Consider the following 14192-nt stretch of genomic DNA (forward strand, 5'->3'; position numbering starts at 1 on the left):
AAACACACAATGCACATATCAGTAACTCTTCATCAAAATCTGTCACTAACTACACATTGTATGTCTGGTAATTTGTTTTTCAATTTAAGCTTCGCTTGGGTAAGCATTAATGTAGCACCTTCGGTGGACATGTTGCTGTGTTTTTTTTTGCTCTCATTCTGATGTTGCCTGGGATTAATTATAGGAGGGCTCAAAACATCCATCCATTCCCTGTAAAGAGGAGGAATATATTTTTAATTATCTGGACCTGTTACTTAATTTTGTGAGCAATGAGGTAATAAGGTTGGTTGAAATGCAGATATAAATCTCTTAGTACAAACATAAGACTTTCTGCAAGGTAGCTGCTACCAGTGCTTATAACTTAAACTACTTTGGACATGATACATAATATGCGGGCTGTACAGAAAATCCTGCAAAAGTGGGCATAAGTGGGCCACAGACTGTTTACAGAGAAGACACCATTGACAAGAGCATTGTGCACAGATGGAAGAAGAAAAAAGGGAGACACAGCATTGTATGCAAACCACACAGTGGGGGACCATCAACTGCATCAAAGAGGATTCAAGAGTTGGGTTTAATGATGGCTTGTGATGGAGACAATTTTGAGTAGTACCTTTGTCCAGAGCATGTGTTACTCTACCAAATGTGCAATTTAAACCACCTATGTTGGTAAAAAAAAAAGCTATGCCCACTTTTGCATTACTTTCAGTACAGCCCTCATTTAATAATGTTAACATTTTTTACAGAATATTCTTAAAAATTACTGGTGTTTTTTTTTTTTTTAAGTGGCAGCTGCCCAATGAACCTTGCAATGGGTAAACTTTCCCTATTTCTTACTAAGAACACTCTAGACAGCACAGTATGCAGCAATTAAGTAACTAATCAGTAATTTAGCAACCAAGCACAGCTGCTTAGTTCGAAAATCTAGGATAAGATTTGAGCTTGTTTGCAACATGCATATGTACCCAACATGCACATGGCCCAATTTTTCAGGAGGAATTCTCATTTACATCTAAACTTTTCTTAGGTACAGTACAGTACCATGTGGTGCTGACTGTCAGATTTCCTTTTGAGAGGAAGAAGAAGAAACAGATTACTTCCTAGGGAGAGCCCCTACAGGGGTAACAGCCAGGTGACATATGCAAGCCTTTACGCATGTGTGTGGCAGCACTAGAAACTAAGGAATCATCATCATTAGTCCTGATAATTAGTCACTTAATGTGGAGCACCTAACCCTTATGTGCTGGATTTCATGCTAAGGCAACAGTGAAATCTGCAATCATTTATATGCATATTTCAATTTCATTTTTGCTCATTGCACATTTGTGGACATTGCATCTACTGTACATTCATGCATATTTGCACACTCCCAGGACATTTCTATTTAAATTCAATTTAATTTCCTTACTACAATTTTCTATAGTTTCTATATTTGTACAGAATTCTTTTTTTAATATTTGTACAGCTAAGTTTTTCTCATATTTTATTCTTATCCTTTATAGCTATATTTTCCATAGCTAAAGGTTTTCTATATTTTGTTCCATATTTATTTCCTATTGATAACCTTATATCATATGAATGACTGTATGTGACAAATAAATAAAAAATAATAATTTTGAATTTGATTAGGTAGAAATGAAACTTGGATTCTGTGAACTATTACAATAATTTAGTTTGCATTATGGGTGGTTTACCTGTACTTTAATTTATTTAGCAAGTTCAGGTTTTATACTGTATGTGCATGTTTTTTGCTTTTTTTTGGTTAACAACTTCTATAGTTTTCTATAGTGTACTGTAAAAAAACACTGGATCTGACCTTAAGTAAAAAGATTATACATTGTATAAATGCGGATGAGAAGTATAAACATACCATTCCGACACCCTATTGGTTGGTACGCGATCCATCGCACCTGCACATGACGTCATGTCACACACTAAAGCAAGAACGTTTGAATAAAATAGCGTTTTCGGTTGATAAGGTTGTGATAAGTAGACGAAGATGTCCGTGATAGAGACTCAAGATTCGAGCGAAATGTCACAACCAAGCAACAGCGAGGAAGGTAACAGGAATGATATATATATACACACACACACACACATATCATTTCATCATTCTGTCAGCACTAATGTTTATTGTAGACAACCATACAAGGGTAATTGTTACTAAGCCTGCCCTGGTACACTAAGTTTCTTGTATGTTGCCATCACAGATTTCTGCAGCTAAGCTTGGATGTACATTTACATTTCAATAAAGGTTACTGATGACATGCCTCCATAAAATACTTATAGCCAACTAGTTATCATATCTTCTTCTCCATAAACATGTTAATGTACACATATATGGTTCTTTAGTGTACAGTCGTGGCCAAAAGTTTTGAGAATGACACAAATATTAGTTTTTACAAAGTTTGCTGCTAAACTGCTTTTAGATCTTTGTTTCAGTTGTTTCTGTGATGTACTGAAATATGATTACAAGGACTTCATACGTTTCAAAGGCTTTAATCGACAATTACATGACATTTATGCGAAGAGTCAGTATTTGCAGTGTTGGCCCTTTTTTTCAGGACCTCTGCAATTCGACTGGGCATGCTCTCAATCAACTTCTGGGCCTAATCCTGACTAATAGCAACCCATTCTTTCATAATCACTTCTTGGAGTTTGTCAGAATTAGTGGGTTTTTGTTTGTCCACCCGCCTCTTGAGGATTGACCACAAGTTCTCAATGGGATTAAGATATGGTGAGTTTCCAGGCCATGGACTCAAAATTTCAACGTTCCCCGAGCCACTTAGTTATCACTTTTGCCTTATGGCACGGTGCTCCATCGTGCTGGAAAATGCATTGTTCTTCACCAAACTGTTGTTGGATTGTTGGAAGAAGTTGCTGTTGGAGGGTGTTTTGATACCAATCTTTATTCATGGCTGTGTTTTTGGGCAAAATTTTGAGTGAGCCCACTACCTTGGATGAGAAACAACCCCACACATGAATGGTCTCAGGATGCTTTACTGTTGGCATGACACAGGACTGATGGTAGCGCTCACCTTTTCTTCTACGGACAAGCCTTTTTTCAGATGCCCCAAACAATCGGAAAGAGGCTTCATCAGAGAATATGACTTTGCCCCAGTCCTCAGCAATCCATTCACCATACTTTCTGCAGAAGATCAATCTGTCCCTGATGTCTTTTTCAGAGAAAAGTGGCCTCTTTGCTGGCCTTCTTGACACAAGGCCATCTTCCAAAAGTCTTCGCCTCACTGTGCGTGCAAATGCTCTCACACCTGCCTGCTGCCATTCCTGAGCCCTGCACTGGTGGCACTTCGATCCCACAGCTGAATCCTCTTTAGGAGACAATCCTGCCGCTTGCTGGACTTTCTTGGACGCCCTGACGCCTTCTCAACAAGAATTGAACCTCTTTCCTTGAAGTTGATCCTATAAATTGTTGATTTAGGTGCAATCTTAGTAGCCACAATATCCTTGCCTGTGAAGCAATTTTTGTGCAACGCAATAATGGCTGCACGCGTTTCTTTGCAGGTCACCATGGTTAACAATGGAAGAACAATGATTTTAAGCATCACCCTCCTTTTAACATGTCAAGTCTGCCATTCTAACCCAATCAGCCTGACATGATCTCCAGCCTTGTGCTTGTCAACATTCTCACCTGAGTTAACAAGACGATTACTGAAATGATCTCAGCAGGTCCTTTAATGACAGCAATGAAATGCAGTGGAAAGGTTTTTTTGGGATTAAGTTAATTTTCATGGCAAAGAAGGACTATGCAATTCATTTGATCACTCTTCATAACATTCTGGAGTATATGCAAATTGCTATTATAAAAACTTAAGCAGCAACTTTTCCAATTTCCAATATTTATGTAATTCTCAAAACTTTTGGCCACGACTGCATTGTACTAAAATGCATTCTTTTTCATTTGCCATATAGAGTATCCCAAATCACTATGGTCGTCAAAAATACAACAAAAAAACACCACATTTTTCTTTTTTTTATGAGGTGTTAGTGCAGTATATAGGCCCGTGGCACAGCCTAAGCTATTATCCTTAATGATTCCCCCCTCCCCCACGTTACTTTTACTTTTATAGTTTTGAAACCAGTACTTTTACACTTTTCATTGAGTAAAAAGCTTGAGTTGATACTTCAACTTCTAAAGAAGTCTTTTTAAACCCAAGTATCTATACTTCTACTGAAGTAATAAATGTGAATACTTTTGACACCACTGTACTTTGTTATTTAAACAAGATAAAGACAATGAAAGTGCTTTTAACATACACATACCTGGGATTAGAGTGGAGAAGTGGATTCATTTCTTTTTGGTAATACTGACCCTGTTCAGATGCCTGACAATCACAGAGATGTACATTTAGTCTATGATTGCACAGTATATAACAGCATTCTTTTTTTCCAATAATACTGTGGGTGTGTATCAGTAAGAGCAGAAGATAAAGCAACACATTCATGTGTTGTGTCATACCTGCTGTCTAATGATGGTGGTACTGCTTCTGTGCTCATGCAAGGACAGATCTATATTATCCACCAATACAGCTAATACACATGGCTCAGCAGGTAAGTGCATTGTATAGTGCACTGTATAACTTAAGGCTACCTACTGTACAATAATGGCAAGTTGGCAAACCATACATAATTCATGCCCATATTTTAAAGTTCACACTTTTCTTCACCTAGCCATAAAGTATGATTTTTCTATAATAAGTTCAGGAAGATTTTCTCATCTTAACAAAACTGAGCCCGAGCCTTGAACGACCACCCTGTAGGTCACATATTCATGTCAGTCTAATGAGGCTGAGCAGTAAGATATGTCTTACACCAGAGGACATGCCCGTGTGCATGTGCAGATGGCAACTCACTAGAGGGATACACTGGGTCCATGTAGAAGTGTCATCACTGCTCATACTCAGGCTGACATTGCAGTGCTGGACCTGACAATAAGGATTATATTCAGAAATTTGTGTAGTATTTTTGAATTCACAAATTCTATGGATATTCTGTATATAGTATTCAATGTAATACAGTAGCTAGTATTACAGTAGCATCGTATACAGTCCATCCGGAAAGTATTCACAGCGCATCACTTCGTCCACATTATGTTATATCACAGCCTTATTCTAAAATAGATTAAATTAAAATTTTTCCTCCGAATTTTACACACAACACCCCATAATGACAACATGAAAAACTTTTCTTTAGATTTTTGCAAATCTATTAAAAAAAAAAAAATTAAGAAAGCACATGTACAGTATAAGTATAGTATTCACAGATTGGACATGAGTTGTAAAGGCACACACCTGTCAGTTAACAGTTCATGTCAGTGCACAAACCAAGCATGAAGTTGAAGGAATTGTCTGTAGACAAAAATCTGGGAAAGGTTACAGAAAAATTTCTGATGCTTTGAAGGTTCCAAAGAGCACAGTGGCCTTCATCATCTGTAAGTGGAAGAAGTTCAAAACCACCAGGACTCTTCCTAGAGCTGGCCGCATTTAAACTGATGCAGGGGGGGGGGAAGGCCTTGAACCCGATTGTCACTCTGTCCTCTCTGTCAGCTCCAGAGGTCCTCTGTGGAGAAAGAACCTTCCAGAAGGACAACCATGGTAGAGTGGCCAGAAGCCAGTCCTTAGTAAAAGGCACATGGCAGCCCACCTGGAGTTTTCCAAAAGCCACCTGAAAGACTTAGACCATAAGAAACAAAATTCTCTGGTCTGATGAGACAAAGATTGAAATCTTTGGTGTGAATGCCAGGCGTCACGTTTGGAGGAAACCAGGCACTGCTCATCACCAGGCCAATACCATCTCTACAGTAAAGTGGTGGAAGCATCATGCTGTGGGGATGTTTTTCAGCGGCAGGAACTGGGAGACTAGTCAGGATAAAGGAAAAAATGACTGCAGCAATGTAAGGAGACATCCTGGATGAAAAGAGTGCTCCAAAGTGGCTCTATGAATGTCCTTGAGCCACTTTGGAGCACTCTTTGGAGCACTCTTTGGAGCACTCTTTTCATCCAGGAGTGCTCCAAAGAGTGCTCCAAAGAGTGCTCCAAAGAGTACTCAATGTACTCAAAGAGTACAGCAATGTAAGGAGACATCCTGGATGAAAAGAGTGCTCCAAAGTGGCTCTATGAATGTCCTTGAGTGGCCCAGCCAGAACCCAGACTTGAATCCGATTGAACATCTCTAGAGATGTCTTAAAATGTCTGTGCACCGACGCTTCCCATCCAACCTGATAGAGCTTGAGAGGTGCTGCAAAGAAGGCTGGGCAAAACTAGCCAAGGATAGGTGTGAGAAGCTTATGGCATCATATTCAAAAGTACATGAGGCTGTAATTGCTGCCAAAGGTGCATCGACAAAGTATTGAGCAAAGGCTGTGAATACTTATGTACATGTGATTTTTTTATTTATTTATTTTTTTTTTATAAATTTGCAAACTTTTTCACATTGTCATTATGGGGTGTTGTGTGTAGAATTCTGAGGGGAAAAAAAAGGGAATTTAATCCATTTTAGAATAGGGCTGTAACATGGAACAGGTGATGCGCTGTGAAGACTTTCTGGATGGACTGTATACAGTGGGGCAAAAAAGTATTTAGTCAGCCGCCAATTGTGCAAGTTCTCCCATTTAAAAAGATGAGAGAGACCGGTAATTTTTATCAAAAATTATACCTCAGCTATGAGAGACGAAATAAGAAACAAAAATCCAGAAAATCAATGTCACGGCGTGCACCTGTGATGGGCGTGTGCCCAAATCTACTATCGCTCCTCACTCACTCTGTAGGCTTCCTAGATAGGTGGCACCCCTCCTGCAGATATGCAAAGGGACAGAGCCGCCTATACGGGCCGGCTGGCGATAATTAATGTTAATAGGATAATGCTTTTTTTATAATAAGCAAGGCGCGGAGTTTAGTCCAGGCTTCGGGAAGTACGTGATGTGGTGAGGCGTAAGAGAGTGGCATGCGAGTGGCGCGATGTGACGCGCCACTCGCGCAGGGACTTTAAACAAGGACACTGGAATTCCGCTGAGGACAGCGCAGGAAAAGAACTGCGCGAGCTCCCACAGCACCTTCACTCCTGCACCGAGCCCACGCTTGCAGCCCTGTCGCCAAAGAGGAGAAGGCCGCGAGGAGGTTTGCGTTAAGGCCCCGCATCTCAGCCGGGAAAGCCGCCCAGCCGACAGGCATCAGCAAGGGCTCCTGCCTTAGGCCACGCCCACGGAGAGCTGAGAGGGGCCAGGCCGGCCAACAGCAAGAGAAGCGCCGTCATGAGGGAGCGTGCAGGAGAGCTGCCTCCGCGTGCTCCGTTCTGCCACTCCGCCCACCGCCACCTATCATCAGCTGTGTGCCCGCATGCCAGCTAGGCACTGCTCTCAAACCTGCACATCCACAATCTTTACTGCCCTTGCTTTTCATCCTCCCTTCTTTAACCCTTGCCTTCCCTATTTTTCCTAAATAAATAATGGCATCTGTTATCATTATAAAAGACACCTGTACACAACCGCAAACAGTCACACTCCAACTTCCACTATGTCCAAGACCAAAGAGCTGTCAGAGGACACCAGAAACAAAATTGTAGACCTGCACCAGGCTAAGAAGTCTGAATCTGCAATAGGTAAGCAGCTTGGTATGAAGAAATCAATTGCTGTGGGAGCAATTTTTATAAAATGGAAGACATACAAGACCACTGATAATCTCCTCGATCCTGGGCTCCTTGCAAGATCTCACCCCATGAGGTCGAAAAGATCACAAGAACTGTGAGCAAAAATCCCAGAACCACACTGGGGGACCTAGTAAATGACCTGCAGAGAGCTGGAACCAAAGTAACAAAGGCTACCATCAGTAACACACTGCGCCGCCAGGGACTCAAATCCTGCAGTGCCAGAAGTGTCCCCTGCTTAAGCCAGTACATGTCCAAGCCCGTCTGAAATTTGCTAGAGAGCATTTGTATGAGAATTTGGGAGAATGTCATATGGTTAGATGAAACCAAAATAGAACTTCATGTTTGGAGGAGAAAGAATGCTGAGTTGCATCCAAAGAACACCATACCTAATGTGAAGCATGGGGGTGGAAACATCATACTTTGGGGCTGTTTTCCTGCAAAGGGACCAGGTCGACTGATTCGTGTAAAGGAAAGAATGAATGGGGCCATGTATTGTGAGATTTTAAGTGGAAACCTCCTTCCATCAGCAAGGGCATTGAAGATGAAATGTGGCTGGGTCTTTCAGCGTGACAATGATCCCAGACACACCGGCCAGGCAATGAAGGAATGGCTTCGTAAGGTCCTGGAGTGCCCTAGCCAGTCTCCAGATCTCAACCCCATAGAAAATCTCTCTTTGGAGAGAGTTGAAGTCTGTGTTGCCAAGCGACAGCCCCAAAACATCAACAGGAATGGGCCAAAATAATAGCGACAGTGTGTGAAAACCTTGTGAAGACTTACAGAAAATGTTTGACCTCTGTCATTGCCAACAAAGGGTATATAACAAAGTATTGAGATGAAATTTTGTTATTGACCAAATACTTATTTTCCACAATAATTTGCAAAAAAAATTTTTTAAAATCCTACAATGTGATTTTTATTAATTTTTTATTTTGTGTCTCATACAGTAGTTGAGGTATACCTATGATGGTGGCTGACAAAATACTTTTTTACCCCACTGTACAGTATTATAGTGTAAAACATGTATGCATGTGTGAGAGAGACCTCTCCTACTGTACCTGTGAAGCGCTGAGACCTGAGTTACCGATCTCAACCTCCTCTTCTTCTTGCTGTCTTTTTAGGCTAGCTAACATCCGTAGCTCTTCTTCATCCTCCTCCTGCTCTGCCCTCTTAGATAAATCACATGTGCTAGAGCCCACGGGCATTCTCCTCATGCTCTCCCTCACCTGTAGATGCCAAGCAGCTTCATTATTCTCCTAGTGCCACTCCACAAAGCGAGTAGGCAGTCATGTGTTACAGTCTATAGCTAATTAGAAACCAATCCATCAGACACTGAAGCCTAATTGGCACTTCATTAGAGCAAAGGCATCTGCAGAAGTGCTTACCCTCACTGTCTCGATATCTGCTCAAAAAGACAAAGAGCTGATGCTAGTGATTGCATATGGAATATTACTTTATTCCCAAAGTGGTGTCGAAGATTGGCGAACATAGAGGGTGGCATGAGAAGGTCAAACATAAAATATCCTGTATTGAAAAAACCTGCATTTGTAGCAGCGGTTTATGTCATTTTAAAATGCAAATACCAAGATTCATTATAGGGAAAATAAAAGCTCTTCATAAACAAACAGCCCTTTAATCTGAAGCATAGGCTCCAGCTAATGTATGTCTAATAACAGTTAAGAGCCTTAATAATATGTGTTCACACTAAAGTCAGTTTAGGTGTACAATTATATTTAACAATATGTTTTGCACAACAGGTTAACGGTTTACATGTCCCTGTCACTTGTTTGTTTTTGTGATGTAAACTGTGATGTAAATTGTCATTATAGTGAGTTCTTTTTACTAGCAGACTGTGGATTCCAACTATGCCTTGCTGCTGAAGATTTTTTATTGGGAATCTAAAATTATACATATCAGGAGATAGGAGACAGCCAGAGATAAAATAAGGATAGAATCAATTAAGCTAGGGTAAGGCAAAATCTGGAATGAATAAGCTTTTTTTGGGAAACATACTTACCTTGTGGAGCTTCACATCCTCAGGGGGAATTTCTCGAACAGATGTTCTATTAATGGATATCCTCATATCTCCATCAGGGCTGTTTCGCTCGGGTCCAGTGTGTTCCTGTCTGCCCCGCCGTTTGGCAGTGCTAGGTGAGAGACAGCGGGTTGGTGCCACACACACTATCTCAGTCCTTCGGGACCTCTCTGAGGAAGACAGGGTGGATGTATGTGTAACTGTAAAGGCTTTAGCTGGCTCAGGGCAAGGCCTGGGTGAAGAGGCAGATCTGGGAATGGAAACAGAAGCCAGCGTAGAAGAGGCAGGACTGGTGTGTGCCACAAATCTTTTAGAGTGAAATCCAAAAAAGTTCTGATCCTGAGACAAAGAGAGTGAGAGAGAGCATTCTGAAACAAGAAACCATGCCAACTTCATGAGCCTCTATGGGTGATAGGATGCTAGATCACAGTCAAAAATATTTTGGCCATGTGTAGCTTTTACATATTGATTCTATACCTATTTTAATACAAGTTTGAAATGTTAATAATTCTATTTGACGAGAATAACAAAGAGATAACATTATTTACCACTTTACAACTTACATATTTTATTGGAGTAGAAATTCTACCCTCAATTTAAATGTTGATACATGAATTGTTTTTCAGTCGCATAACATTGTATGGTGGTAACTGACTAAGATGTTCAAATAACTCTTTAACTGACAAAAACGTTATTACATAACATGGCCATTGTGTGCATTATAAAACATGGTTAAGAGTATATGTTCTCAAACCCTTTTGCAGCCATGGGGCCCTTTAACTATAAAACACATTTCATGAAATTTGAATAATTATTTAAATGTGTACAAATTTTTTTTTTCATAGTTATTGGAGCCAGAGAACTTTTTTCCTAAAATTACTATCATCCAACATTATTTATAGAACAACTTGTTTTCCAGTAAGTAAGGTTAGATTAAACCCATTAAATTACATCCAAGTAGTCAACACATCCAGGTAGTAATAACTATAAGAACTCAATAATAATAATAATAATAATAATAATAATAATAAAACTTTGACCAGGGTGGGTTGTAAGTTCACAAATGTAACAAAATAGACAATTTTGGATAGTAAAATGCTCTATGGCTATAATAAATAACCAGAATACTAAAGCTTGCTTATGTTCATTAAAAACGATCCATGTAACTCGAGTTCTATGTTTGAAACGTCTACTCTATAATACATTCTATCAATAAATAAAAAATGGATGATCTTTTTTTCTTTCTCCAAGGTTCTTAGAGTACAATATATTTTACAAAAATATATACAGCATGTAATACATCAGTATTTGTTAAAATCCTCAAGTCCATTTTAATACATTTAAAACTGTACATCGCTCAGTACACCATTTGTGGTTTTATGTTGTGTATTCCTCTTTTCAGACCCAAGGCTATTTGTCCTGTAAGACTGAAAGCTGTTTTCAAATCTATGTCCAGGAAACATATTGCTGTTCCACTTGAAAGCAGTGGTCAGGGGCCTGCTTCAAGTGAACCTTGGTTTAAACTTCAACATTTTTGAAAGCAATCTGTCCCCAGGGTCAAGCAATGAATACCATGAACCTCTTATATTGCTTATTCTTTCAAGTTTTACAATGGCAGGAAAAAAGCGATGTCAAAAGTGACAATGTTTTTTAGATTTATGTAAGAAAGTATCCAAAAGCAAGTGACTACAACTTATAAAACTAGCAGAATCCTTCTGATGGAAGTGGGCAGATTTGACTGAAAGGTTTTACCTGAATTAAAGCAAGAGAAAACAAATATGAAGTGTCTAGATGCTAAATTCTAGTCTGCAGAAGAATTGTTGACCAGTGTGGTCTACTTAAAAATCTGCCACCAGACAAGAGGCTTCATGAATTCATTGTTAGAAAATAAAATCATTAAATAAAAGAAATCAAAAGTCTTAAATGACCCCTGTGAGGTCATTTTATGTTCTCCCATCTCATTCTCATGATTCAAAAAGAACAATATAAAAAAAAAATCCATCACCTTAATAAAATAGGACTGGTCTGGCAAACATGCACACCCTGGTCTTCAAACATCAAACACCAACCTGCAATTGTTTTTTGCACAATATTTATTAGCTGTTATTTGGACAAGAAATCTCCTATTTTCACTACTACTTTAACAAGAAAGTTGTCTCACAGACAATTTACTGGCATTCCCTTAACTCTTAACTCACAGAGTATTGCATTGTTGTGCAGTGTTGTCAGGTTGCTGCTCTTGTTTGCACATTTGCATGCGCACTTTATGTGCAGTCTTTTGTATAGTACTTACAGTAGATAGTTTTGTTAATTTAAGCTGCTAATTTCTTTTGTCTTAGCAAATCAGCTAATTAGATGTCTTAGTTAGTTAGTTAGTTAGTTAGTTTTTGTTAATTTATGTTGTCTGTATGTAACACCTTGGTAATGCAACCACGGGGGAGGGGGGTCTTCAGGACAGGAATGTAGAAGGACAGATGGGGGTGGACTTTGCAAAGAGGATGGAAATGGCAGTAGTAAATACTTACTTCCAGAAGAGGCAGGAACATAGGGTGACATATAAGAGTGAAGGCAGAAGCACTCAGGTCGACTACATCTTGTGTCAATGTTGTAATCTGAAAGAGATCAGTGACTGCAAAGTGTTGGTAGGGGAGAGTGTAGCCAGACAACCCAGAATGGTGGTGTGTAAAATAACCCTGGTGGTGAGAAAGGTGAAGAGGACAAGGCATAGCAGAGGACAAAGTGGTGGAAGCTGAGAAAGGAAGAATGTTGTGTAGTCTTCAGGGAGGAGTTGAGACAGGCTATGGGTGGTCAGGAGGTGCTTTCAGTTGACTGGACAACTACAGCCAATGTGATCAGGGAGACAGGTAGGAGGGTACTTGGTGTATCTTCAGGTAAGGGGAAAGTGGACAAGGAGACTTGGTGGTAGAATGAGGAAGTCCAGGAGTGTATACAGGGAAAGAGGCTAGCTAAGAAGAAGTGGGACACTGAGAGGACTGAAGAGAGTAGACAGGAGTACAGGGAGATGCAGAGTAAGGTGAAGGTAGAGGTGGCAAAGGCCAAACAAAGAGCATATGAGGACTTGTATGCTAGGCTAGACAGTAAGGAGGAAGAGGTGGATCTGTACAGTTTGGCAAGGCAGAGAGATAGAGATGGGAAGGATGTGCAACAGGTTAGAGTGATTAAAGATAGAGATGGAAATGTACTGACAGATGCCAGGAGGGTGATGGGAAGATGGAAGGAGTACTTTAAGGAGATGATGAATGAGGAAAACGAAAGAGAACAAAGAGTAGAAGAGGTAACTGTTGTGGAACAGGAAGTAACAAAATTAATAGAAGTGAGGTGAGAAGGGCGTTGAAGAGGATGAAGAGTGGAGAGGTGGTCCTGATGACATACCTGTGGAGGTATGGAAGTGCTTAGGAGAGGTGGCAGTAGAGTTTCTGACAAGTTTGTTTAACAAGATCTTGGAGAGTGAGAGGATTCCAGAGGAATGGAGGAGAAGTGTATTGGTGCCAATTTTTAAGGACAAGGGAGATGTGCAAAGCTGTGGCAATTATAGAGGTATAAAGCTAATGAGCCAGACAATGAAGCTGTGGGAAAGAGTCGTGGAAGCTAGGTTAAGGGCAGAGGTGAGCATTTGTGAGCAGCAATATGGTTTTATGCCTAGAAAGAGTACATCAGATGCAGTATTTGCTTTGAGGATGCTGGCGGAAAAGTACAGAGAAGGTAACAGGGAGTTGCTTTGTGTCTTTTTAGATTTAGAGAAAGCATATGACAGGGTGCCAAGAGAGGAGCTGTGGTATTGTATGAAGGTCTGGAGTGGTAGATAAGTATGTTAGAGTGGTGCAGGATATGTATGAGAGCTGTAAGACAGTGGTAAGATGTAGGTGTGACAGAAGAGTTCAAGGTGGAGGAGAGTCTGCATCAAGGATCGACTCTAAGCCCCTTTTTGTTTGCTCTGGTGATGGACAGGATGACAGATAAGGTAAGACAGGAGTCCCCAAGACAGGAGTCTCTATGATGTTTGCAGATGACATTGTGCTCTGTAGCGAGAGCAGGGAACAGGTGGAGGAAAATTTGGAGAGGTGGAGGTATGTTCTGGAAAGCAGAGGAATGAAGGTTAGCCGCAGCAAGACGGAATACATGTGTGTAAATGAGAGGGACCCAGGAGGATCAGTGAGGCTACAGGTAGCAGAGGTAAAGAAGGTGCAGGATTTTAAGTACTTAGGGTCAAAGGTCCAGAGCAACAGAGAGTGTTCAAAGGAGGTGAAGAGGCGGGTACAGGCAGGTTGGAATGGGTGGAGAAAACTGTCAGGTGTGTTGTTCGATAAAAGAGTATCAGCGAGAATGAAAGGAAAGGTGTACAGGACAGTGGTGATACCAGCAATGCTCTACGGCTTAGAGACAGTGGTGCTGAAGAAAAGACAGGCGGCAGAGTTGGAGGTAGCAGAGCTGAAGATGTTAAGGTTCTCTTTGGGAGTGACAAGGATGGATAGGA

The 14192-nt window shown here is 40.5% G+C and overlaps 1 protein-coding gene across 1 annotated transcript in view; it reads right to left on the reverse strand.

Moving 5' to 3' along the window:
• Positions 1 to 14192, reverse strand: part of cfap20dc (CFAP20 domain containing) — a 35007-nt gene that overhangs the window by 184 nt on the left and 20631 nt on the right. The window contains exons 12-16 of the mRNA XM_053499328.1: positions 9680 to 10036; positions 8721 to 8888; positions 4875 to 4946; positions 4285 to 4346; positions 119 to 210 (exon numbers count right to left, since the gene is read on the reverse strand). Coding sequence (XP_053355303.1) covers positions 119 to 210; positions 4285 to 4346; positions 4875 to 4946; positions 8721 to 8888; positions 9680 to 10036 — 751 coding nt within the window. The remainder of the gene's footprint in view (positions 1 to 118; positions 211 to 4284; positions 4347 to 4874; positions 4947 to 8720; positions 8889 to 9679; positions 10037 to 14192) is intronic.

The sequence above is a fragment of the Clarias gariepinus genome, chromosome 6, assembly GCF_024256425.1.
Source record: "Clarias gariepinus isolate MV-2021 ecotype Netherlands chromosome 6, CGAR_prim_01v2, whole genome shotgun sequence".
Taxonomy (NCBI): domain Eukaryota; kingdom Metazoa; phylum Chordata; class Actinopteri; order Siluriformes; family Clariidae; genus Clarias; species Clarias gariepinus.